General features: G+C 39.2%; 1 protein-coding gene across 1 annotated transcript in view; it reads left to right on the forward strand.

The window, feature by feature from the left end:
* The window catches only part of ssbp4 (single stranded DNA binding protein 4), a 65,402-nt gene that overhangs the window by 5,860 nt on the left and 31,845 nt on the right, over window positions 1-27,697 (forward strand). The window contains exons 2-4 of the mRNA XM_079592428.1: window positions 3,202-3,274; window positions 8,662-8,723; window positions 16,044-16,128. Of these exons, the coding sequence (XP_079448554.1) occupies window positions 3,202-3,274; window positions 8,662-8,723; window positions 16,044-16,128 (220 nt within the window). The remainder of the gene's footprint in view (window positions 1-3,201; window positions 3,275-8,661; window positions 8,724-16,043; window positions 16,129-27,697) is intronic.

Genomic DNA, 27,697 nt, shown 5'->3' on the forward strand with positions numbered 1-27,697 from the left:
GTTAACTAAAATAAGACCGATAGACCATATTATAATAACGTTTTCAAGCTGTTCTTCTGGCTTGATCATTTTAGCTAAATATCTTACCACTTAGGCCTACTGTTGAGTCCACTCAGTCACTGTTCCACGTCTGCTCTAAAACGCAGTCGCCCTCATGTTTTGCCGCAGGACAGCATTTGCTGGTAAATTTTCTGTCATCTTTGCAGGAATGTAATTGTACAAAAAAAACATTTATCTTGATCAATACTGTGAAAGTCAATAGCACATACACTGAAAAAGTGATCAGTTGACAACTTAAAAAAAGTGAGGAAACCCGTTGCATTAGAATTATAAAGTAAATAAACTTGAAAAAATTAATTGTGGAATTTTCAAGTTCACATAACTTAATTTTTTCAATTAAGTTATGTGAAAAAAGTTTATTTGCTTAAAGCTGCCGTCGGCAACATTTTTTTTGATCAAATTCAGTGAAATTGACACTATAATCCGACAGAACAACATAAATAAGGTGGTTTTAGAAAAAAAACCCGAGCTTCTAACTCCACCTGGAGCGTGTTTTTTTGTTTTGCAAAAATCCTCCGCTTTTCATCGGGTTCATCGGGTCTAATCAGCGCAGGGGGGTGTGAGATCTGACTGTCAATCACAGGTCGTGCACAAATCACAGATCCCCCTCCCTCGCGCAGACGCGGACGTTACAATATCACATACACACGACATGCCTGAAGTTCGCCTGAAGATTGTACGAAGCGTGATGGCAGAGAGAAAATCTAATAACAAGCTTCCAATTCCTCGGTTATTGATATCTATGGATAGATTAGCCAGGGCAGCCTACCTCCGAGTCTATGGTGTTGATCGATGCTGAAGAGACGGACGCGTTCACAGAAAATCAGGTACGTTGGTAGTGGGGGAGGGGCATGAGAGTTGTAAACATTCAAAATTTTGTCTAAGTCCACTCAATCTGCCAGACTTGCCGACGGCAGCTTTAATTTTAAGGCAACGGGTTTCCTCAATTTTTTTTTCAAAATTAGTCTTAAGTCAACATATCACTTTTTACAGTGTAGCAGGCACATACCGGTATATTAACTATAGACCTCTGTCGGGAACAATATGCATTGCGACTAAACTACCTAAAAATACCTGTTTTTACAATGCAATGTCGGTGTTACAATTTACAAAAGTCAAATGCTGTTGTTCTAATAAAAACATTGTCTAATAAAAACATTGTCATTTGGAATTACTATTAGGAATTTCACTGTCTTAATATTTAGGATTAATAACCTATAATGGCATTTTCAGATGTATCCATTTGGGTCTTCAAAAAGCTGTTTTCACAGGACAAAAATGGCATCTCCGTGTGGATGGAAGTCCAACAATTAAGCAAAATAAACATGTTTATCTAAATGTTAAAGTAGGCACTGTTGTTAAAAATCTCAAATCTAATGAAGATGGAAGAAAAAATCTAGATGAATGAATCAAGTTGTGGAAGTCCATCTTTTTGGGAATGACATTAATGCTCTTCTGAGGTCAGTGTGTCAGTCGGTTGATGGACGTGGGCGTTCGTGAACCCGTCACATCATTGTGTTCCTCCTCCACACTGCTGGAAGAACCTGCGCAGATGTCCTGTTTTTGTTTTAGTTTGTTGAGAAAATGAAGTGTGACATGAGTTCCGTGAAATGAATTTCCATTTTTCTAAATGTTAAAAATGACTGTAATTAAATTAGAAGGAAAACTCTGAAATCTTTTCCTCACATTGCACAAAAGTACAACTTTGTTGACAGCTGTATATATACTTGAGGGTAGCTCCTAAAATGAGTACGTCTGATGAAACACCAAGAAATAATTCAGACGTTTGAGGGGAAAATGAGTCCTTGGTATTTGATGCTTGAAGCTGTTCTTCAGGAGATGCTCTTTAAATAGTAATGGGGAGTGTATTTTGTGGACAGATAATGCATTTTTATTAGGCCTGTCAATTTTTACAATTTCAAATCACATTAGTTGCATGTAATTCATTGAATTGATCACATATATTAATAATTGGCACAAAAAAATCCAAAATGAAGATTATTCAACATTTCATTACATTAGTTTAATATACATTACAAAGTGGCTCTCAGAAACGGTTGAATTGCTCTGATGCTAAGAAAACTTAATTAATTTATGGGTCAGAGTAATTGCATGATTTTAATGTAATTAATAAATTACATTATTATAATTTTTTTTAAATAAATGTACTAAATTACTGCATTTAATCTTAATTGAAAACCCTTATTAATATTTGTTTAATGAAGGCTACTTTTAATTTAGGGAGCTCATGCTCTGAATTAATTAATGTTCTTTATTGGTGTTTACTTTAATAATTTCTTGGAAAACTTGAAGCAATTTGTTGTATTCTGAAATATAATTAAAGGCTACATTTGTATTATTTTTGTTCATATGTATGGTCATAACGTTTGAAATTAATAATATGCCAATTAAACTTGCATACTTGTATCACTGTTCAAAAGTTTTGGGTCAAATTTTTTACTGTTCTTGAAAGAAGTCTCTTATGCATTTATTTAATAAACTACAGTAATATTGTGAATTTACATTTAATATATTCTAATTTATTCCTGTGATCAAAGCTGAATTGTTTGCATCATTACTCCAGTCTTCGGTGTCACATGATCCTTCAGAAATCATTCTAATGTGCTGATTTGCTGCTCAAGAAACGGTTATTATTATTATATTATTATAATATTTTTGTGGAAACTGATACGTTTTCTTCAGGATTCTTTGAATAACATTCTTTGTAACATATATTTATGTCTTTACTGTTTACATTAATTTCTTTAAAAAAAAAAAAATCTTACTGACCCCAAACTTTTTAATAGCAATGCTGTGATACTTTTTGTTGTTGTTGCTGTGGTATCAATTGATATAAAGAATTATGAAATGACTTGGTCACTCTTAAGTGTCTTCACCTCAAATCTCGGATTTCAAACAATTTTCACCGGTCTGCATTTCCAAGAATGTTTTGCGACTGTGAGGTTTCAACATGCACCGAAGTGAATTGCTGAAATGTGTTTGCTTGTCCATCTAGAATGGGAAAGCCAGTGGAACTGCATTTTTCGAACTGGGTTTGGGACCAACCCAAAATTGACGATTTAAGGAAAACCCTCAAGTCTCCTGAGATTTACAATGCCCATTTCCTCTTTTGTCTTGCAGGTTAGCTTTATATGTGTATGAGTACTTGCTGCATGTTGGCGCACAGAAATCGGCACAGACCTTCCTGTCAGAGGTAAGTGTTATCGCACAATTCAGCTTGTTATCGTGTTGTCTAGAAATATGAATACAATTCAAGGTGGATTTGAAGCCAGAAATGAATACGGTCTTATTGATGAATTGATTAATCAATCATTCCCAATTGCTTTGTTTCAGCAACTGTGAACCGTTAGCTTTAGAACTGTTCTTTTTGGTAATATATAGATATATTTACAGTTGTTTGATCTGTAAACATCATAGTTTCTTATTAAAACACAACGGATGTCTTAGCAGGATTTTTTTCTCCAAAGCGCCCTCCATTAATCTGCTAAAACATTGAAAGGTATTGATCAATAGAGAAGTGTCGTTGCTATGATATTGCGTAACGTGTCACCAGCGATTGTGTTTCTGTGCCACTGAGGGGGCGCGATCAGAGCATTAACATCCGTGCGGCGACTGCTGGCATAGTAAAGTGGATTGTCGGTATGGTTTTTATGGAGCGCTGGAGCTTCTCCTGTAGATGATGTCAACGCCGTTCTCACTATGAACATTATATGGAAGCTTGAGTACACTACATGTCTGGAGTGGAGGTGATGCCACCACTTCTGTTCAGAACCGCTCTTAAACACGACTGCGTGTTAAAAGTCTGATTTAATGTTGGCCTCTGTGGGAACAGGTGCAATTGGTTTGTAATACACTCTCGATCTGCTGTAATGCTCTCTTATAAGGCCCAATCAAAGACTTTTATTGGTTCGAGTCATTTCTTTAATAATTTATACGGGCTTTGATAGCCTATCCTTTAATTGAATCAAGAAGGCAGTTTGTGTGGAACTTAATTTATTAGCATTTTTGAAGATTTTGCTGACCTGCGCTCTTGAAATTTGTTTTATTGTGCTTTATATTGGAAGGCATTTATAGTTGTGGGAGGCAGGTGATGTCTGTTCAGCATTTCAATTGGTAATTTGAATGAATATGGAAGCTGTTTTTGACAAGATGTGTTTTTGCAGTTAAAGATGTGTAAATGTTAATTGTTTGACATTATAAGACATTAACACTCTTCTTTAGTGCTTCGGGACCTTTACAGATTGTGAACTTTTCAAATGTTATCATCTATCTTATTGCATTCGCCGCGGCCCTCTGGTACCTGCTGCGCTTGTTTGTGTGGGTATCATTAAGTGCCCTTCCAAAAGCTCCCAGTGTTTGTAAATGTTTCGCTCAGACAAAGTTTGACAAAGATGAAGCACTGTGCCAAATTCTGGCCTTGTGCATGCAAGAACCTCCCGGCACTTTGGTCAGACTGGTGAGGGGTGGTCTCTGAAATTTAGCCCAGCATTGTAGGGTGGCATGATACACATATATTTAAAAACATACCACAGTGCGATATCATGATTTTACACATTTCAATTACTGGACAACTCAATACGAGTAAGATTCTTTAATACTGGCTTTTAATGCATTTTCAGAATGTTATTTCATTCAATAATATTCTATTTTCATTCAGATGAGATGTTAAATAATCTTTAGTAATTTCCCTATTTTTATCGTGAAATTTAATAAGATTAATGAAAAGTTATCAAAAACATTTACGTTTTATTTATTGTTTTTAGCTGCCATTCTTGTAGGTTTTGTTGAAATGAATAGTAATAGGCTATATGTGAGCATGATATTTTTAATAGATTCCACTTTGTGCATTATCCTAATGAATTGTCAAACCCTAAAGAAGTAGGGATGGGCATTTTTCAAAAATATTGCATTCAAATATTCGGGCTCATAAAAATTGAATATTCGTTTATTTAAAATGACGTTTAAGGAAAAATACGTTATTTTTTTAAGTCAATTTAAAAAAAAGTTTTTGTCACCATTTCTTAACAAGCTTACGATTAGGCAATATACACAACAAGCTTACAATATATGTTAAAGTGTTCTTTTAGTTGAAAACATTAAACAGTTGGCCTATGTGTACAAAATATAAAGAACAAAAGGATTTAAGCTCAAAGCAGCGCGAATGGAAAAAAAGCCTAATAAAGCAGACTGCGCCAGATATCGTACATAACGTACATACACTCGAGTCAGCATATGATTAATGGTGTTTATATTGTTTCACGTTTATGTCGAGAAAAACAATAATATTCACATGCAGGGGCGCGCCAGCAATTTATGCTCGAGTGAGAAAACGCGCTGCGCTGACAGACGTTTCAGAGACACAGATAACGGTGTTCTAAGTTTCTAACAGCACTTTACGCTTTCTGTTCTTAAACCCGTCTCCCTCAACGAAACTTAAGGGAAGTATATGTTTCAAAATCATTTTGCTATTAGATAAGTTATCATCTCGGATCACTCGCGCTACAGCTGCGCTTACCTGCAGTCGTGATGCAGTGACGGACTGCTGTCTTTCCTCAATCGACTGCTGTTTGGATTTCATGTGATTTCTCATTGTGTTGATGATATTATAACTCGAAAGTCAAAAGTAATTCCATTCTATAAGATCATTTAGTAACATAATTTTCAACTAGTAATTCCAAACTTGGCGAGGCAGATGACATTATGTGATCAAATACAAACAACTTGTTAAACACGCGCCACAGCGCCACCCAGAGGATTTAATTATACCTGCGAGTTAGTGCTTGGGATTTATCAGGGGTTCACTGCATTTACGGCCAGCAAAGCATTTAGGCTACGGCTTCATAAATTCGATAAAATTCTAATAGTATTTATTTTTCGAATAATAATTACAGATCGAATATTCTGAAAAATTCGAATATTCGTGCACATCCCTATAAAGAAGGCGATTGATTGATCGGTTTTGCCGATAACCGTTTGCTGGAACAATCAGTTATCGGCAAAAATCCATACCAGAGCTAGACGATTAGCTAATCGTTAAAGATCACGATCTCGAATTCAAACACCCAGGCGATTTCATTCCTAATTGACAACAATTCGAAACATTCAGTTCTGCATTGGAGCTGCCGCTGACCCAGAAAGAGCAGACGTGTTCATGTCTTTTGAAGCTCACAGTATCATTATTTCTGTTGCAACAATTCAGATTATCGCAGGAGTACTGGGATAAACGTTTATAGTTCGGATATAAACACTGATGTCTCCGGTAGCCATCAAAATAGAGCAAATCACATTTTAAATGTAACTTGGCTCTTCAAATAACGATTGTATCGATTAAATCGTTACGCCACCAGGTGGCGACAAGTGACCGTTAAAAAGTGCATTTGTCATTGAATCATTCATTCAAGAGATTTGTTCAAAAATGCTAATTCATTCGCTAATGAAACGAGTGAAATCGTTTTGCCGCATTAGCAGAGAAAGAACTGCAGTATATTTGCCGTCGAGACTGAGGGGATGCTAACATTAGCAGTACCTCAAGCGGTTAAAACAATGTGACAAAAACATGCGCAAGCCCGACCCAAATAATAGCATGATTTAATAGCACGATTGCGATCTATTTTCATTCGTTTATATCCAGCTGGTCGCTTTTATGCATTTGTTTTGCCGCAAAGTTGCATATTTAAAGCTAGTGACGAGAAAGAAAGGTGATGCAACCGCCAGAAGTATAAAAAAAGCTTCCGATTTCAGTCCTTTCTTTTTTTTAAATCTTCACTGTAATACATATTGTTATTTTGATTAGATAATCACGTGTTCTAAAATAGAAGCAAATAAAGCGGAAGAGTATACATACAATATACATGTTACTCATATTTAAATGTAATGGCGTTTGTGTAGATATTCAAAGTGAAATATAACGGTTTGTATTGATATGAAATTGTAACCCTTTACATTAAGAGTCAATTTTTAACATTAACTAAGGTCAATGAAATGATTGTTCATTTGTTAATTTCAACATTTATTGGTACATTTTTACATTTTAAACATTAGTTAATGCACTATGAACTAACATGAATTATCAAGGTATAATTAATATATTATATGAATTTATATTTAAAAAATAAAGTACATTTTTATGGTTCAGTACTGTTTTCAGAACTATTTCATGTGTTATGTTTTCTTGTTCAGTATCCATTTTGAAAAATATCGGTTGATGAATTGGTTATCGGGTCCAACCTTGTTATTGTTATTGATAAGATCGGTCGACCTCTACTTAGAAATACATAGTTTAATATTTTCCTTTAAAAAAAGGAATGGACTGCAAAAAAGTATTGATGATTATTAAATCTATTGACGGTCATAGTTTAATTGCATTAGTTGCCTAAGGCTGTTTATTTGTTGCCTCAGATATTGATGCCATCAACAGCATAGTCTTAGAAAGGCTAATTCTACAACTTATGCATGCTAAATTAGCCTGTACTCTGTAAATAAATATTAAAGAGTCAACAAGTAAACAGATGGCTGTGTTTACCAACGCTTCAGTGTTTTTGTAGCGGCGGTAGGGCGTCAACACGCGTGCTGTCGAAAGTCGTCATTACCGCCGTTGCTATTCAATTAGGCGAACGCTCGTCAGATCTCGAGACCTTAGTGCAGGCACACTCGTACACCACAGGGGAGGTCTTTCGGCCCGGGCAGGTACACAGCAGGAGGACGCACCTGTGCATTGAAGCTTAATGAGGGAGCAGTCACCTGCTTGTTCCCTTTGCCACCTCACAATTACTGCTGAAACTCCCTCTACTTACACCTTGGACCTCAAGGGGCTACACAACTCTGCACAGATCAGCACAAACACACACACACACACACACACACACACACTTTAAAACATTGTTAATCAGTCCCTTACATCAGGGAAACGCAGAATAATGCACATCAGCTTTTTGGGCGCATAGTTATGGAGCGGGCATGTTCTGAAATCAATACGTCTGTTTGGAAAAGTAGCATCCGTTACAGTGGTAGGCTGAGTAGATGTAATCTTTAAAGATAGAGTGAATGTGATGAGCGCATACTTTAAATGGTGTCTGTGTTATGGGGACATGTATTGGATATATTATACATTAGGGTTGAATGTTTCAGTTTCGTCTGAAGTTGCGTAGTAACACCTTTTAAAGCACCAATGCTACAATCATACACATTCGGACAGGCATTTTGGCCATTGCATCATGATCGTAGAAAGAAGCTAGAAAACGTTTTAATATTATGAGGTATCCATATATCGCTTATAACGTGCCGGTCAGTGTGACCCTAAACCAGTGTGTCCTGATTATAGGACTTATTTAGGACTGCCTATTCAGCTAGTCGTTCAGATAACACAGCGAATAAATGGTTTTGTAAGATTTTTGTACATCCCTAGACTGGAACCAGCTTGCCATTGGTCTGCTGAACCAAAATAACTGATGTTTAATTTGTTTTACATTTGTTTTGCTTTTATAATGGAGCTTTTTTAACTTTAGTTCATGCTTTCTGAACCGGCTCTATTCATACTTGACCTCTTTTTCTCTGTCTCTCTATCCGTTTCTACCTTTTTAGATCCGATGGGAGAAGAATATCACATTAGGAGAGCCTCCTGGATTCCTGCACTCATGGTGGTGGTATGTATCGATCTTGTAACTCAAAACCCCTAACATTCTCTGACGGTATGCCCATGCTAGCCATTAGCTGCAGTAGAGGAGCCTTAATGAACGACAGTCCATTATTCTTGGAAGTAGGTATCTCCTTATTACATACATATTTGTATGTTGCCATACAGCATTAGGCCTGTTTTAGGCCTGCGCAGCGCACCTGTATTTGACGTGCCATAAACTCTGTGAAGGCGACTCGTTTTGCTAAGAGCGCTGTGCTTCTCACACACACGCAAAGAGAGAGTGAGAGTCTTACATGCCACACAGAATCGACGCTCTACATGTAAACGACATTCTTTGTTGTATTTTCCTGTCAAAATAACAGAGTTCATTTGGAATTATTCAGCTTTTAAGAACAAGCAGAAGAGATGCCGGATTCTCTGGTAGTGGGCAGAACTAATGCGCAAACGGCAATCTCATTGGTTGGGACTCATCCCTGTTTTAATTTCAGCAAATCAGTTCGAGCAAACGCTGACAACGTGATTAACATTCATGAACCCTCATCAATCCTTAGTGCATAATCCTTATAGTATATTGTTATTATTATTATTATTAGAATTAGTAGTAGGATTATTATCTTTTAATAATAATTACTATTTTTTTTTTTTCTTTTTTTTTTACCGAAACGCTAAATAACCAACAATAGCTTAAGCACCACCACAGTCCTAACCATTCATGCATGGTTACCAAGTCATACATCATTAAATAGTGCTTGATTATCATAATATCGTAATATAATGCTTGATTGACTGATGTTAAGAGTGTACGTTCAGATAATTAAAAAAAATATAAAAAATGGTATATTAGTCTGGTGAGTAATCAAAATAATTTACTAGCCAATGGCAATTCTATTGCCTAGGTGTGCGTAGAGGGTTGTCTGTGAGGGATTGCTGTGGATGGATTTGAAGATCTCAACAGAGGATGACTGTTGGCTGATTTAAAGATGTGTTCTTGTATTCCTCTTTGTTGGCTTCCACTCCGTGAACCTTAGCCAGGGTAGAGGCCATATTTCATTTGAATTTATTACACAAATTAAAACGAGGCTGTGAGGGCTAAATGTACAGTCCATTCAATAAGGTCTTGTATCCAGAACCCTGTTGAAGAGACCAGCATTGTGCCTACAAGGCTTCTTAGCTTGCTTAACCAGCTTGCGTTTGCTAGTGAAAAACATGCCTAAGCTAGTGGACTAGCTAGTTAGCAAGAAGCTGCTATACACCAGTTAGAATTAGATTGAAAATTCATGTTGATCTGAGATGGTATTTTCAACAGGGAACCATTGTTTCCTATAGGTTTAATGTCCTCTGGTAATTTTTCGGAAAGACTCATTTTCAATGTTTCGTCTGACGAACTATCGAGCCCAAGGTACGCAACAGTAGAACCTATTGAACAGTATGTACATCTATCCATAACAGCCTTATTTTACTGGAACCAAATTAAATATGGCATCCATCTTAACTTGGGTCCATTGGAGACTCTTATGTTGGTCTGGAATTCGCGTTATGTTCTAAGCTTACTCAAAAATAAGATCAGTGAGTGGAGATCAGGTTCACACAGAGCAGTGTGTTCATTTATCACACTCAACTTATTCTCCATCTTGGATTACTGGCTCCCCTCTGTGAGATTATTGGGAGTCTAGTAGGTTTTGGAGGGTCCCTGTATGCTGTTGACACTATTGGAGGGGGCGTCTGTCTGGAGCTATAGCACCAGAGGAGGGGGGTCGTGTCGGGTTTTAGGGACTCAGAGGGGCCATGGAGTACCGCCCTCTTCACCAACCCCCCTCCCCCAAACAAAAGGGCCAGATGGTAAGGGAAAGCCAACCCCTCCCCCCTGTGCGTACCCCCACCAACCTTTGTCTGGAGGCCTGTCCTTTGTTTGCGGAAGAACCCTCAAACGGATTAACTCCTTGCATTCCAGTCTTCTTTGTGTTAAACAGCCAAATCTCCTTCTCCGCTACCCCCTTTTGCATTTTCTTCCCTTCTGTCTAAGACAGTTTCCTGTTGTAAGGGGGTTTGAATGGTAGCACCAGGCTCTGGGGTGGGGCAGAAGGGGGTGGAGGCAAAGTTTGGTGAGAGGGGCAGTCATCCACATCTGTTGTAACGCGAGCAAGGGGTTGGGGGTGGTGGTTTTAGTTGGGGTGCAGGTGTGGATTGCAAAAAAAGGTTGACCGTTTGTGATTAATCTTGTGCAGAGATTTGTTTAATCGATTTCTGGTAAGAAAGGAGAAAGTCGAGCCATAGAATTGTTACATGGATTTACTTTCAGATGGCCTATGGCTGACATCCTCCTTTGTGAATGGTCGAGATGACTGAAAAGCCACAGAGCAGTCTTCAATACACTTTCATTTAAACGCAACCGTGTAAAACAGGAAAAAAACAGACAGAAAGGGTGTTGTGGTTGTGTATGCCCTAGAGTTGACATTAAAGCATGTAGAACACATTTTATTTTTAAACTATTTTCTTCTCTGACATAAAAAGACTAAAAAGGCAGCTGATTTACTTATGTTATACTGATAAACTCTTAGGTCAGGTCATGTTGTACAATATCGGATTGATGCGAAGAACATTTCTATGTACTACATCTGATGGATAGCAGCATGTGTTTAAACTAAAGTCGAGACAAAATCAAAACTGACCCTGAATGTATTCATGTTTCTGGTGAATATTTATTAAAATAAATAGCGAATAATTATTCAGTGTATGTTATTCCAAGAAATAAGTAAAATAGCTAGTAAGTTGAATAGCTATTTAGGCTTTTTATTTTTTACTCTCAATCGGTCTCTCTGTAGTTTGATATGTAAACTCCCACGTCATCTAATCACTTCTTCCTACTTTTTAGTTTCTTGCTGAATATCACACTGAAGTATTGGAAGTACATGGAAAAAATTTTTGGAGAGAGAGAGAGATTTTGATGTGTATTTTGTTTTATATTATCTAAAGGAACAAAATCTTGGAGAGATGGTATGGCGGGAAATCTACATGTACAGACCTGTTGCATTGTGGCACTTATATGCGGGCAAGTTTGAATCCTTCGTTTTGGGTCATTTCCCCATCCCATCCCCCCTTTTTATAGTTGGTATAGTATAATGATGATATAATTTAGAAAATTCCTCTAGATTTTATTGTTTTGTATTTGTTTTATTTATTTATTTTATATATAAATACATTCTTTGTTTGTTTCAGATATAGTATTATTTTTCACATAAGATTATGGATAATTTCACACCTGTAATGGCACACTAACATTTAGATCTGTCACACTTCCTCATGTCTTAAAAGCCACTCAGGTATGTCATGCGTGTCATCGCACCAGCTATTTAAAGACAAACTTTCCAACATTTCCTGTGTGTTAATGCAAAGTACACAAGCATTGAGCAAGTCGTCTAGCTGAAATCAAGGTAATCGAACATACTTTTTTTAGAAAACGCTTTTCAGTAACAAAGTGTAACTGGCGTCTTATTTCATTTCCCCTGCACCCTGATTGGATTTGAGATGGTCCTGCTGTCTCCCTCCAGCAGCTTTCCGACAAAGCTGCAATCTCTTTAACGGCGGCTGATAGATATGATAATGCCGCCCGGCTTTATTGTGAACTGACTGAAGGGCACAGAACAGGCATGACGTTCCCCTGTCAAAGTGCCTTTCTTGCTTTTTCTTTTCCCTTCCTTTCACCTGTTTTATTTGTTTCCTGGTTTATGGCTTCTATAGGATGTGAGGTGTTAATGTATAGTGCCTCCTACTGAGCACTCATTTACTCGCTTATCTATGGATCTTGTATGGCATCATGTCGTTTTTTTGTCTTTTTGTGTCAGCTTTTTCCTCCGTTTTTTCAAAAAGGAGTAGTATGACTGTGTAATTTTTGAAGAATATCCCACAGTGAAAGAGAGATGGGGCTATCAAGCTCAAAAATGACAAAAAGCAACATAAACGTGGTCCACAGAATGCTATACTGTTTTTTTTTAAAGCTGTATGAAGGCTTTGTGTGAGGATCAGACTGAAATTTACTCAACGAAAATCCTGACATCTGCCTTAGCTGTATTTGATGCATCACATGAGGTCACGAGAGAACTCTGATTTCTTGAATGAATTGTTCTTTTGACTTTAATCTTTTCATTGAATCACTTCATCTCATTCTCAAATGTTCTTAATGATTCATTTGGGATTTCGTCTTCACAAATCTATCCTATGAACAACCTTCATTCATACCTTTATTTAGTCCCCATTCATTGTAATTTCATGGAAAAGGGAGAAAATGTACATTTTTGTGCTCCATGGTAGACAAAAGTTATATGACTTTGGAACGACAATTTCAGTTTTTGGCTGACCTATTCCTTTTAAGAAGCCTACGTTCAATCTACATATGAATCTAAACAATTTTTACTGCAGTTCCTCTACTTTTGTAGTCTGATGAGCTGAACGTTGTTTAACCTTGCTCTCTTATTCCACCCATAAACAGTGAGTGATTTATGAAAGCTGTCATAAGCGATCCTTTGCGCTATGGTCACGAACACAAATCCGTCAAATGGTTTCCACTCCACGGCAAGATATATGAAATGGGTGGAAACTGATTAGCCCCATTGACCTGTCGCTGTGCCGTAAGCGGCCTATTTTGTCCTTTTTGCAATCTGTCACATCAAACGTAAGCTTTTTTCCCCACATTCAGAACAGAAGTCTAATTTTGTTACATCAGCAGAAATAATGCTCAGCGGTAAAAAGTGCTGCCTCGGAAGATGGAACAACTTGCGTTCGTTTTCTTAAGCCCTGCTTCAGCAGCTTTTATGAAGCGTCCATTAAATCAATATCTAAAGAGTGAGAGCGGTTTAATGCCGACCTGTTTAACAGGTACTTATTTTCAATGAAGTAATTAAGGGACCATTTGGAGTGCAACCTGCTCCCCCTAGCAGCCCTTAAGGACTGTATTTCCTTAATTAACAAATATCAAGCCTAATTGATTAGCCACTTGCAGGTCGCACCTCATAAAGTGGGAAGCTATCCAGGGGGTTATGATTGCAGTGACCCAGCTTTGATAGAAGCTGTCAAGTTCTACTGTGTGTGATACTGAAGGAAATCAGTTTTCTGTTATTCCTCGGATCTGCCTTTTTACACAGACCGTGTACTGGAGCCGGTGCCTGATTTGAAACCGTTTCACACGTTTCTAAAACAAAAATCTTGACTGGCAAGGATTCGCTTAACGTCTGCTCCAATCAAAACAGTTTTGAACAGATCAATCGATGTGAGGAACTTCGATGGAGACAATCAGTCTGGTGGAGCAGAGAAGGTCTCCGGCAAAATTACTGACCTTTTCAGGGCTTCAAGTCCAGCGTAGTTTCATCTGTAAATAGGCTGCGTTTTTGTCTTCGTTAACTTAGCGAAGTATTAAACTGCTAGCAAATGTTAGCAGTAGCACCCAGTTACTATTGTTTCCTCATGATCGGCCCAGACCGGTGACTGTTTTGTTGGCAATAACGTCAGCTGCTCGTTCTCGCTCTCTTCTCTCCGATGGCGAAGTGACACACTCCCGCCTCCTGTCACTCAGTCACTCACTCAGTTGCTCACTCACTCAGTTGCTCACTCACTCAGTCGCTCACTCAGTCGCTCACTCAGTCGCTCACTCACTCACTCACTCACTCACTCACTCACTCACTCACTCACTCACTCACTCACTCACTCACTCACTCACTCACTCAGTCACTATCACTCACTCTCTCACTCACTCACTCAGTCACTCACTCAGTCACTCAGTCAGTCTCACTCACTCACTCACTCACTCACTCACTCACTCACTCACTCACTCACTCACTCTCACACTCAGTCACTCAGTCACTCAGTCACTCACTCACTCACTCACTCACTCACTCACTCACTCACTCACTCACTCACTCACTCACACTCACTCACTCACTCACACTCACTCACTCAGTCACTCACTCCCTCAGTCTCACTCACTCCCTCAGTCTCACTCACTCACTCACTCACTCACTCACTCACTCACTCACTCACTCACTCACTCACTCACTCACTCACTCACTCACTCACTCACTCACTCACTCACTCACTCACTCACTCACTCACTCACTCACTCACTCACTCACTCACTCTCACACTCACTCACTGTCACTCAGTCACTGTCACTCACACTGTCACTCGCTCAGTTGCTCGCTCAATCGCTCGCTCAGTTGCTCGCTCAGTCGCTCACTCACTCGCTCACTCACTCTCACTTCTTATAGGTATTTCTTACCTGAATATACTGTAATGGTAAAGCCATTTTATTTAATATATCTCTTTATTCTATTCCATTTATTTGTGCTGTTGTTTGAAATTTGTTCTCATTTTATTACTGTCTTTTTACTTTTTTTTAATGAAAATAACATTTTGCATTTGAAGAAAAGTAGATTTTTGTTTGTATATGCTGTCAATTATAGTTTTTTTTAAAGAAAATCGGTATCGGCAGTTCACACTTACAGAAAAATCTGCCAAGAAAATTGCAATCGGTGCATCTCAAGTCATTATTATATATTAGTCATCGTAATAATGAAATAACATGTTCAGTATTAAGATGTTTCTAAAAACATACAAGTGCAAACAAATTACAATGGTGTTTTTTGCAACAAGGTTCTACTCATAACAGTAGACCTGCTGGACTGGTGAAGAGGTGACAGGTACAATAAAAATAGCACACAAAAAAAGTACACACACAAGGGAGAGGTATTGGGGAAAATTTTAAAAAAGGAAAGGGGGAAGTGTAGGTGCAGTTCAAGAGGGAACCTTTATTTTGCATGGCCCCAGCATAAGCATTTAGACCTTTTTTATATGATGGCCATACAGAAAATAGAGTTGTCTGTGGTTTCAAAATTTGTTGTGGGTGTATGGGATGGCCTGGATGAGTGTTTGATTTCCCAGCCTGAAATTGTGTCCCAGTCTGGCCCTGCAGTGCTTTTAAAAAGCTCATAATGGTGAAAAGGAACTGAATTAAATTGCTTTGCATGTTAAAATAAACCCTTAAGGTTTGTAAATGACAACTGCAATGTGGTGTTTATATTTGTGAGTAGGTCAGATGCATCACAGTTGAGCTCAGGCATTTTGGCAAAAACTAGTTTTTGGTAACGATTAGGATTATTGGAAAAATTAGAACAATGTGGCCTAAAACAAACCATGCCATTCAGTACCATTTTCACATGGCCTTGATGTTGTAAAGTGTACCACAGCCTGTTGGTGTTTAGTTCGGCAGCTGTTTCGTTCTGTGAAGTTCACCCATGTATTTGATACTCAGCTTTGTTTATTCTGCCTTATTTTGCAGTGTATTCTGGGATCTGTACTGCGCAGCTCCAGATCGACGGGAGACATGTGAACATTCCAGCGAGGCCAAGGCTTTCCACGACTATGTGAGTTCCTTTTTTATCTACCGTGGAGTTGGGATAAACCTGAAGTTTACCGCTTGTTTACAGTTAGCAGTGTCTTTGGATCGTTATTACATTTGTTATTTCTCTATTTCTATTTGCCCTTACAACATATGTGCTAAAAATATGGCCACACAGGTTATGACTTTTTAATGGATGACTTAAATGCTGACTTTTTTTTGTGGAAATATTCGATCACAGAAAATGTTGTAATATATACAAATATTAGCATACGGTATACGTGTGGTAGCTTCATTGTCGGTGTACTAGGATACACCTTTGTCCGGTTCTAATTAAGTTCTGGCACAGTAACCCAGATGCTTAAAGGAATGGTTGACCCCCAAAATAAAAATTCAGTCCTCATTTACGGCTTGTCGTTCCAAACCTGAATGTCTTTTCAGTCAATACACTGAAAGTCAGTGGGGTCCAATTTAGTTTGGACCACTATGTCAAACTTTTTTCTTTTATGTTCTGCAGAAGAAAGTAAGTCATACAGGTTTGGAACAACAAGAAGGCGAGGGATAGAGTTTTATTTTCGGGTAATTTATTAAAGGGTAAACTTTCCCTTTAAAGCTGTGGGATTTGGAGTTGGCTGGGCTGTCATGGGTCACTCTTGAAGGTCTGCAGACTGACCCTTTTGACCCCTTGATCTGTAGAAGACCTTTAAGTTAGTAATGGAGAACTGGAGTAGCATGTGTGGACAACCCCTCAGCTCCACCAAAAAGGGTAGTTCTTTGTTGATGCAGTTTTCCAACTGCAAATGACTATGTTAATGTGACCACAAACACTGACCCTTGCTCAACCCTTGAAGTGTTAGCGCCTGTATCTTGCCGAGTATACAGGGACCTCTTTCCCACTCTGCATGTTTTCTTTGGCAGAAATTTAGCATCAAATATAAATTGTGCAAATATCTTTTACCCGCCACATTAGCAGTTTTAAAACCTTGTGAATACACTCCAGAGGAGGATAATATGTCAAAGATTATATGAAAGTAAGTATGATTTACTGCTAACTGCTAGCACCAGAGTTTCACCTGGGCCAAATCTCGGGCCTTGAGTCACAAAAGGGATTATGCGTCTATTCTTGCTTCAGACATTTAATTTGCTGGACTTACTACCAGAGAACAGTTACAAGTCCGTGTCATCTGCCTGCTGAAGTTTCAACCAATTGGAATATGTACGTGTGTGTACGGCCTCTATAAGATTAATTACATGGTTAATTAAACGCCATGCTTAATTAAGTCTGACGTGTGTTCAATTAATCTATACGCCTAATCATTTCTAACACCCAATGGACACCTGGGATTGTCGAAATGAGTGTTCTGATGACCCCCTCCTCCGCACGACTGACCACCCGTGCTCGAACTTGATGTGGCTATTGTGAAACAGGCTGTCTGCTCAGATTGACTGTTTGAAATGCTCGGTGGCCTTTTCTAAGTAAACTCTGGCTCAGTCTCCAAGCTTTGCTACTGGACCTCGGGGACTCGAGATTCGAAGCTCAGATGTCCCGCCCCCGAGTCCTAGTCTGAGGATTAATGACCGGTTTCCCCTGACCTTTAACCCTCGGCAAAGTTCAGGAGGTCAGAGCGTATCCGGCCTGTGTTGTCCCGTTTCAAATGTTAACCCGAATCTTTTCATCAGGCTATTAATCTCCATTTGGCTTCAGAATGTTGCGTCCAGCAGACCAATTTTAGGTTTGGAGTTTTTATTAATTGGGCTAGGATGAAGTGAACACATCAAGTTCTTTTCTCAAGGGTTACTCAGCACCGTTGATCTTCCTGAGCGATTTCCCTTGGCTGTCAACTCTCGAGCCACTGGCTGGCCGCTTCTTAGAAGACCTGAGGCTATTTTCGGTCTATTTTTGAGACTTTTGTAGACACCAGGCTAATGTTGTGTGAAGAGTCTTACGGTTGAGGTCGTGACGAGTTTTGGTGGTGATGGGAGTGGTGGAGATCGAGGACGAGGAGGATGCGGCGGCGTCAGTCCCATGGGTTGCTCCAGACCTGTCTCCGTCTGATTAACTTCAGCTCTGGGATCCCTATGGACCGGCCGCCCCATCAAGCCTGCTATCTCAGGCAAGGCTGATAACAGTGCCCATTCCCTAGCGTGTCAGTGGATCAGGGGCAGAAAAACAAACAGGTTCCCATGAGTCAAATCCTCCACACTGTCAGCGCTGCAGTTATATTGGCTTGTCCAAGTCAGAGTTTCAGAAGTGACTAGGTTTTTGTAGTCATAAAATTAAACCTTTATTTTGTTTGTAAACTTTCTGGTGGTGCAATTTGGGGAGGCTGAGAGTCTTCCTTTTTTTTGTCCACCCTCTCTGTGGCCAGTGATGGAGGTTGTGCGAGTGAGTCCTCCAGTTGGGCGGAAAGATAATGGGATATAACATGCAAATCTTGAGATCTGTGGAATCTGGTTCATAACTAATCCGAGGATTGCTATAGGATTGTGACACTGGCTGAGCTCCCAGAAGCGGAAAGCCAGTTCCCCAAAACCAGGCCCTAACCCTAGTGCCACCAAGAAACTCTCAATACCACATTTTTACCATCCAACCCCCTCCCCCCTTTTTAAACAGGCAGGGTCATCTGGAAGTACTTCAGTGTACGTATAGACAAGCTATTGATTGCTACTCCCAGTTATAGATCTGAAATCATAATTTAGTCCAATATGATGGTCTTTTACTTAATAGAAACAAAGTAAAAGAGAAAGCAGGGCATAGTGGTATGTAGGGATGTTAACCGATGACCGTTTGACCGATGGTTGACCGTATCAACGTTAACCGATTAAAGTTGTTGGTAGTCGGTAAAAAAAAAAAAAAGAAAGTGATCTCTAAATTAGGCTATTATAGACAGTGGACTAAACGCTACTACAGTTAGCCGTCATATTCCAATATCTTTTTGTGTGAAGTGAACAAATCCCTCTCACTCAATTTTTCTTGTACTTAATAAACCAATAAAAACATTTTGGCGCGAGGTTACAGCGTTTGGGTTTGCGCGCTCACAAGGTTTTGGAAAAGTAAAGGCTACAGGCTAACACACTCTAGGTTAGAGCCAGCGTAGACGACAGGAGGAAGCGTGCGAGGAAGAGTAGTGTGTGGGACCATTTCACCAAACAGAATGACACAGATGTAAGTTGCAACTTGTGTGATACAGAGCTAAATATGGAAATACATTACATCTACATTTCAGTGGTAACAGATAAGGTGATGATGATCATCTTTCTTTATTATTGTTAGCACTACCTCAAACTAAAGCGGCGTCTCTTCGGTTCGGAGCTGTCATTTTCTGAAATGAGCCGCGGCAATGTTTCAAATGAGCTTCTAACGCTAGACAAACGCCTTTATTTTCAACGCGATCACCTTGTACCCGAACCATTTCGAAACTAAGGAGCCATTTGTCCGCCGATTACATAGAAGCTCCTCGGCGCCGCGTTTGCGGGACTCATGTTTCGCGCTGTTGGGGATTTTATAAAAGTGACGTGAGTGGAAGGGCGGTGCCGGCGCTGTGTGTGTGTGTGTGTGTGTGTGAGCGGGAGGGCGGCGCCGTGTGTGTGTGTGTGTGAGAGGGAGGCAGAGCGGCAGAGAAGATGCGACAGAGTTGCGAAATTGCAGGCGCGACTCGAAATGGCTGTTATTTTAAATAGCGTAGCATATTTTAAACTAATCGGTTAACCGGTTTCAACCGGCTAATGAGGCTCGGTGGTCGGTCAAGAATTTTTTTAGTTTTCGCCATCCCTAGTGGTATGCAAGGTACCTGCTTGCTGCACACTTCCTAAAACTCCCACAGAAGCCTGTTTCCTGTCAGAGCCTTTGTCTAAACCTCTGTATTTAGTTACACAAGCAGGAAGATTTGCATATTTGTCATGTAATTTTGCATGTGGAGTTGCTTGTAAACTGATGACTTCAAAACAATATTGTTCTGATGAGTGATTTAAAAGATTGTATCGCTTATTTTCAGGATCTTTTTACAGTCCAAGCTGTGGCCTAACAGTTAGCGCATGTACTGTGACAGATGAGAGAGTGCCTTTTTTTATCCGTTTCATCTGGATGGTAACCTTGGTTCTGCGAAAAGTCTAGTTATGTTCACAAGCAACATTTACGCTGTTTATTTGGAGTTCTTCAGGAACTCTACCTCAAGTACTTCACAAAACAAGCCTTAGCTTTTATTTGAGTAGGTTTTAACATAAATGTATCTATATCGGTGGATATTGAATGCGTATTTGCTGGCATTAGATTTTTTTTTTTAAATTGTGCATGTTATTATATTTAAGATTTTTACATTTATATTACTTTTGCCTCAATATTATGCTCACTTACAGTTATTATTTTAAATTATGATAATTTAATAGCACTGATGAATGTAATCTTTGGCAAATGTAAAATTTTCCTACTGTACAATTTAAAGACACTATCCAAAAACAGTCAATATATATTTCCAAAATAGACAGATACTAATAAATAATGTTACTAATATATTTTGCATTCCTAGCAAAAGCATGTCTTATGTAAATTTCCCTCAGCAATGGGTCAGGTGAACCCAAAACTCAAAAGGCCTCCTTAAATAGATCATGTTGCAAGCAGGGCGGGGACGAGTGGCATGGGAACAGAGCGCGGCTGGTGGCGCTAGTCCTAATGAGCGTCACCTGCGTGCCACACCGGTCTCGAGTCTTACAGAGGAGCTCCGGAAGGATAAAAGGAGGAGTGACGACAGTGCAAGACAAGGGAGGACCAGGCCTGGATTTTATGTTTTTGAATTAAGTTTATATGCGGCAGTCGTCCGTTAAGGACTAATTAGTAGTTCAGGCAACCCGCTGACTAGTCCATTTTAAAAATACATAGTGTTGGACATCCCTAATGACATCAAGTGTCACACTCTGGAAGATGGCTTTCCCCATCCCATCACGTAATGACAGAAACATTGTCAGTACATTATGGAGGCCCTTTTCTTGACCCTCTGTTACAGCATTTAAATTGGAACATAACTAACACCAATTTCAGCCGTCACATATGCCTACACGGCAGACATGAGCGTACCTCAATGACACACTTATGAGGTGGCAAACTTGGAGAGGATGGAAGGGCGACAGACGAACATGTTTTCAATGCTGCATCTTTTGGCAGCATTTTGCGTCATTGAAAAGACGAGTGGAGGAACAGGTGGTTTATAATATCCGAGCGTTTCAAAAGTGGATCGTGAATAAGCATTGGTCATTGTCTTCGTCTTTCTTGTTTCATGAGCTTCCAGGTGGTCCTGATGACTAATGCGTGACTGTGATTTTGAATGTGAGCTACGTGCTGCTTTTCTCTTCTCAATCTGAGCTGTTCTCACTGCATCATCTGCCCCAGCGTTCACCTGTCTTTTTTCCCTCCTTTTGTATGTTCCGTTTCTGCAATTTTTTTCATTTGAAATCTCTCAATGTTTGTCTCTCATTTTCTTTCTCTCAATGAGATTTACCAGCTTTTTGGAAGATGACAAACAGGAATAAACCTTAAAGCACCGATCAGTGACTCACAAAGGTTTTCACTCTAAGGATTTGCTGTTGTTCACCTTCATCTTCCTCTCTGTAGATTTCCCGGCTGAAAAATACCAGGAGAAAAGCATATGTTGTATTTTGGATGCAAGCCCCCAGCATTAGATGCTAGCATGCTAGCAGTGTCCAAGCTTCTCAACTAGCTTCTTAACAAGACTTGCTTGGTCATGTTTTCTATGGTTATGCTGTTTCACCAAATATGTTCAAATGTTTTTTAATCTTTTGACACCCCTTTTCTATCCTCAAAATCAAGCTTTTGACTCTCCTGAGCATGTTGCGTTGAAACGTGAGTGTGAAATGTGGCTCCAGGCTGTTCGTTTTGTCTAGCCATAAGAGACGTCAAGAGTTGATTTGACCCTTTTCACGTTTCAGAGCATCTGGATGTAGAGGGCAGGTGTGTCCGGGAGTTATTTATTTATTTTATTTCTACCACGTCTTGCTAGAAATTGACTGATGTCTGAGCGCAAGCGCAAGTGTCTTGTATCATTCTGAAGTGACCTGTATGTTATCCCTCTTATACCACGGTTACGTGTCTCATTAGCACTGCATTCTTATTGTCCCTTGGCTTGTTGATACTGTTTTTTTTTCTTTTTTCTTCTGTGTTGATGCAGTCATCGCAGTACAGTACATGCATTTTCTTGTACGTTGCTCTGGTAAGGTGGCGTTTGCCAAGAAAATAAATGGAATTTAAATGTCATCTGTCTGGAGGAGGTGTGACCTGAACTCCGTCTTCATTCCCACAATTGCAAGTCTACCTCCCTAGTGCTGTTTTCATCTCAACTCAGCTGTTACTTTGAAGATGGCCGGCCAACCCAGAATTAGGTTCTGAGATATTCTCTTCCCACAGAAAATTTAATATATTTCAGGCATTAAATGAATAACACTGGTGACACTCCACAGGTCGCAGATTTTGTTGCTGCTTCACCACTGTTGTGCAATTTGGCTTTTTGGTTAATGTTACGTCACTGTTACTTAAAAAAAAGATGGTTATCAATTCAGTGGAAAGCACTATTGATAAATCACATAGTTTCACGTTTTGGCTGACAATCAATAAAAATTATCACTAGTACCGGCATAAATTACAGTCTGAAGATTGTCAATCCACCTTTTCGCGCTCTCTGACATTCGTGTGCGATTGTTGCATTTTGCCCAATAGTGCCATTCATTGAACCGCTTATTCGCTATGGCATTGGTTCCCAAACCGGGGTATGCATACCCCTGAGGTGACGGAGTGCTGAGTTTTGCCGTTCATTTAATTCTACCCTACCTTAAAATAACATTTAAACCGACATCCAATCATATTAACTGACTGCATTTGACTGCATCCACACAAGCAGTGTGCATATGATAGGTAGCGTGCAGAGTGTGCTGCATTGCGCTACATTATTGCTGTTCTCGACAATGTCCCTTTGTAAAAGTGGGGTTTTAGCATTTTACTAGCATAGCCTATAGACACAAGACTGTGAAGATCGATATATAACACTCAAACTCTCTTCTGTACAGAAACACCCTCTGTGAGTTCGTTTTTAATGTTGATAATGTATTATACGAGTAAGAATGCAATTTTTCCCAATTATCTACATGACTTTTTAAATGTGACATTGATTTTATACAACAGTTCAACTAACAAAAGAGTAGTATTAAGTGATACATATTGAACAGTATTGTTGGATCTATTTGGCAGCAAAATAAGTTCCAACGAAAGCCACAGCAGAACTGCAACACACAGTGTGGTGATTCGTGAATGAATCTGCGGCTTTGAACGAATCGTGAGAGTCAATGATTTAATGAAGCATTCCTAAATACAGCCACTTGCTTCGTTCCTGAATGAAAGACTTGATTACTCGCTCATTAAGACAGTGACTTCAAAGCTTCAATCGGATCAGAAAGTTTTGCGTATGTATATGCTTGGAACTCCCGCATTATTGACTTCTGGTTTGTCGTCTTCTAACCTCCATATTTTCTTTTTATATTTAAGAAAACATTATTGGCCAATTCTTTCTTAGTGGCCTTCACGTTAAAGGTTATCACGTTGAAGTAAGGAGTCGCAAACAATAAAATGAAGTAATTCTCCATTGACCGACTCTTCCTTCCGTCCTGATCTGTATTTCAGAAGCGGGAGGTGTTTGCTTGCTTTCTGCACAATGCTTCAGATTCCTGTTTGCACTGCTGTGGATTTTGTCCGAATAAACCATCTGGTTCTTCTGTGAGTGTCAACACAGAGACCGCAGTGGTGCGTTTTTCTCATAACCTTGCAAGGGGGTGTGAATCAAGGGATACCACAGTTATTCCAAGTCTCTCGATTTCATTTCATCCCTCTTTGTTGCACTAGCGATGGGTAGTGCTGATGGCTGCGAGGTTAAGTTAGCAGGTCCCACATCTGGCATTTACCACATCTGGCACAGAATGGCATAGCGGGCCACCATTCTCCACTTTGCTCTCTAGTGGCGGCTTGGCGCAATAAAGAAAAAACGTCCATTTGTAAAGCAGGAGTGTTCTTGGGTACGAGTTTCAACAGGCTTCCAGAGATTGTGAGGAAAAAGCCCACAAAACTAGCATGAATCCCTCAAAACCGGCTCCTTCTTTAGGTTCCTGTAGATTGGATTTACTCACTCCACCCAAATCAAATAACGGAATCTCTCCAGTTATAAATGCTGTCTGCGTGTTTATTTTCCCACTTTTCACCTCCACACACATACTACGGCAGTGTGGTGAAAGATACTGCGGCTCATATCTTCTCTGTCTTGTGTTGCTGTAACTGCTGCCATGGGTCTATTCTCAGACAGTGAGCGTAATGCAGAGTAATTATTATTTTTATACCCTGTGCTTCTTGAGGCTTTCACTAGAAGTCAAAATGGCTCCCCACTGACCGGCTGATTACCTCTGAGGCCGTGCCCGCACCTGCCTTCAGTCGTACCTTGGCAGAGCTGTACCCCGCTGCCCCAGCGACAGAATGACGGGGCTTAACTGGGATGGTTCTGTACATGTCTTAAATTGCCACATGCTTTCACTGTCTCAACATTTCACAAAGTCCTTGCTTGCTCCAAACAATATCATGGCATTACCATGGTACTTTTTTAAGTACTTTGGAGACCTATATCCAAATGTCATGGTATTACTATCTGTTACTAAAAATGTAGCTTGGTATCTTTTTCTTTTTTTGTATGCTTTTTTGTTTTCTTGTTCCACTAACAAAATAATGACCATGGCACTACTATGGATATTTGGGCACATTTTTGACGTGCCATGGTATTCATTGAAGTTTTTGTGAGTACAATGTTAATACCATGTATGACTATTGTAATCAATCAGTTCTGTTTATTTTATGATTGATCTAAACTCAGAATCTAAAAAATAGACCTTTACCCCTATGAGAGACCAGCTGTGGTGGCTCTGAGCTAAAGATGCATCTGTCTCTGAGCTGATCAGGTGTGCTAAAGCTTTCTGTTTTCGCCAGTGTGTGTGTGTGTGTTTGCATATTCGAGCCCCAGCTGCATTGTTGAGATATTACGCTCTCCTCTGTGTCAGACTGTGTGTGTGTGTGTTTTTTTTTTAAACACTCAGTATGTCCTCTTTATCTTTACTTTCATTCAGGTTTGATTGCTGAATTGTTAGTTTAACCTTATGCATTATGCTTATTAGCATATTGTTCTAGACAGAAAACCTTGCATGGATCTTAGTTTTGTGAGTATATGTGGCTCTTATAAAACCGTTTATGCTGCTTTGTGTTTGATATTTTGTCTCGTGTGTGTCTCTCATCTTCTCACTCCTTTTCTTTTTTTGGTCTCATTTCTCTGCTACCTGCTTTGTCAGACTCTCCGCGCAAGATCGAGGGTTTAATAACTGCTGCAGTTTATAAAGGCTACGGGTCAAACAAAGGTCACCGGCTCTTCGGCTGCCAATCAGAAATCTTGAACTGCTGCTGTCTGAAATGTTAAATCACACCTTGCCCCTAAAATCTGACCTTGAGTTGTTTACCAAACATGCTGCATTGGTTTTCCCACAGTCTGTAGCAGTGATACATTTGCTCGGTTAATATCCATTTGAGGACAATCCAATCTGAATTGTATTCGCTGTTTTTTAAAAACATTGAGCATGCCTGTCCACCCAATAAGAGAGACAATCAGTGCTATATTAACACTTGTAAGGAGACCGATAACATTGGCTTAAATAAACAACAAATTTGCACTACGTCTGACATGGGACGCTCAGACAGTTTGTCATGTTTTTCATGAGGGAAGAGGAAGAGGAGGGTGATGAAGAGGCTGGGGGAGGGGCTGTTGACCTGATTTTGGGGGGGGGGCTGCGAAGGCTGTGATAGTGGTGTTGTCGGTGGGTTTGTAATCCAAGGGATGCACGGTCAGATTAGAGGCTGCCCCATATTACAAGAGCCGAGAGAGGGGAGGGCGGGAAAGTCACCAAACGGCTCAGGACAGATCAACCTCTGGGGAAGATGGCTTTTCACTTATTTATAGCTCTCCTGCTGTTTATTTATTAGCATGTTCATTTTTTTCAATTTCTTTTTACTTGATCTCGAAGTTACGATTTAAAAATAATAATATAGTAATATATAATTAAAAAAAAAATGTATTGTAAAAGTATATATATTTAATTAATTGTGCTTCTCACACATTTATTTTTCCAGAGAAAGGTCGACAAATTTTCCAAGAATTTGCTTGCCCGTCATTCAACAAGTTGTACATGTCTTATGCTGCTTGGATATTTAATGCTTGGTTAATGCTTGGTTTTAATTTATCTGGTAATGTTTTCAACTATCAAGAATGTAATACTCTCAGCTCCGATTAACATATTTTAGAATATATGAATTCATTCCACATATGTGACCCTGGATCACAAAACCAGTCACATGTCGCACGGGTATATTTTTGGCAATAGCCAACCATACATTGTATGGGTCAAAATTATCGATTTTTCTTTTATGCCAAAAATCATTAGGATTTTAAAGATCATGATCCATGAAGATATTTTGTAAATTTCCTACCGAAAATGTATAAAACATTTATTTTTGTGAGTGAATGCAGCACAATCGCGAACATATATAGACAACTTTAAAGGCGATTTTCCTCTATTTTTGATTTTGTTATATCCTCAGATTCCAGATTTTCGTATAGTGGTATCTCGGCCAAATATTGTCCTATCCTAACAAACCTTACTTCAATGGAAAGCTTAATTGTTCAGCTTTCATGTGATGTAGAAAATCTCAATTTCATAAAATGTACCCATGTGACTGGTTTTGTGGTCCAGGGTCACATATTGAATGTTTTTCACCTGTACAGCTTTAGTGTTTACATAGAAAATATGGTTAGGCAGAAGCTACATATCATCCAAACTAGTTTATTTTTCCTGTTGTGGCACACTTTCAGCTCCTTGTCTCTTTAATTTGTTCGCTGATTTATCACGAAAGGTTATTAGTGCATTCTGCAAAGTTAATATTTGTTGGTAATAAACGTCCCAATGCGTCGTAAATGCCCACCCAAAATAAAGGGTTTGACACTGCCGCAAATTGTGTTTAATTGCACTAATTAATTTGAGCGTGTGACTGCCAAATCTGATTTTTCACCAACGATATGTGCTAGGCTCGGCGTCAAAACATTAATGTAATTCTGATATTAATACTATGTTTCCTGTTGTGGCTTTTACTTCACAAATGTAATTATTTGGCTGTGGCATTATTATGGTTGACTGAAACGACTCCGGTTTATAATTATTTCTTGGCTTGGCTGCGATGCAAATGAATAGTTTTGACATCTGTTGCTGTTCACAGTTTATGATGTTATAATGGTTTTAAAAACATGCTGTGGTGTGCATGACAGATCTGATATATCATAATGACCCATGTGATATTGCAAAAGCAGTAGAATATATGTGTCTAATCTGTTGTTATTGTCCCACGAATATATCATTGAATTAATATGCATGGATAACAATTTTAATATTTATTAGGACTGGATGGAATGACTGTATATGAACGGTAACTGAAATACAATGTCACACCTTGAGAGAAG

Source organism: Phoxinus phoxinus (assembly GCF_949152265.1).
Source record: "Phoxinus phoxinus genome assembly, chromosome: 20".
Classification (NCBI taxonomy): domain Eukaryota; kingdom Metazoa; phylum Chordata; class Actinopteri; order Cypriniformes; family Leuciscidae; genus Phoxinus; species Phoxinus phoxinus.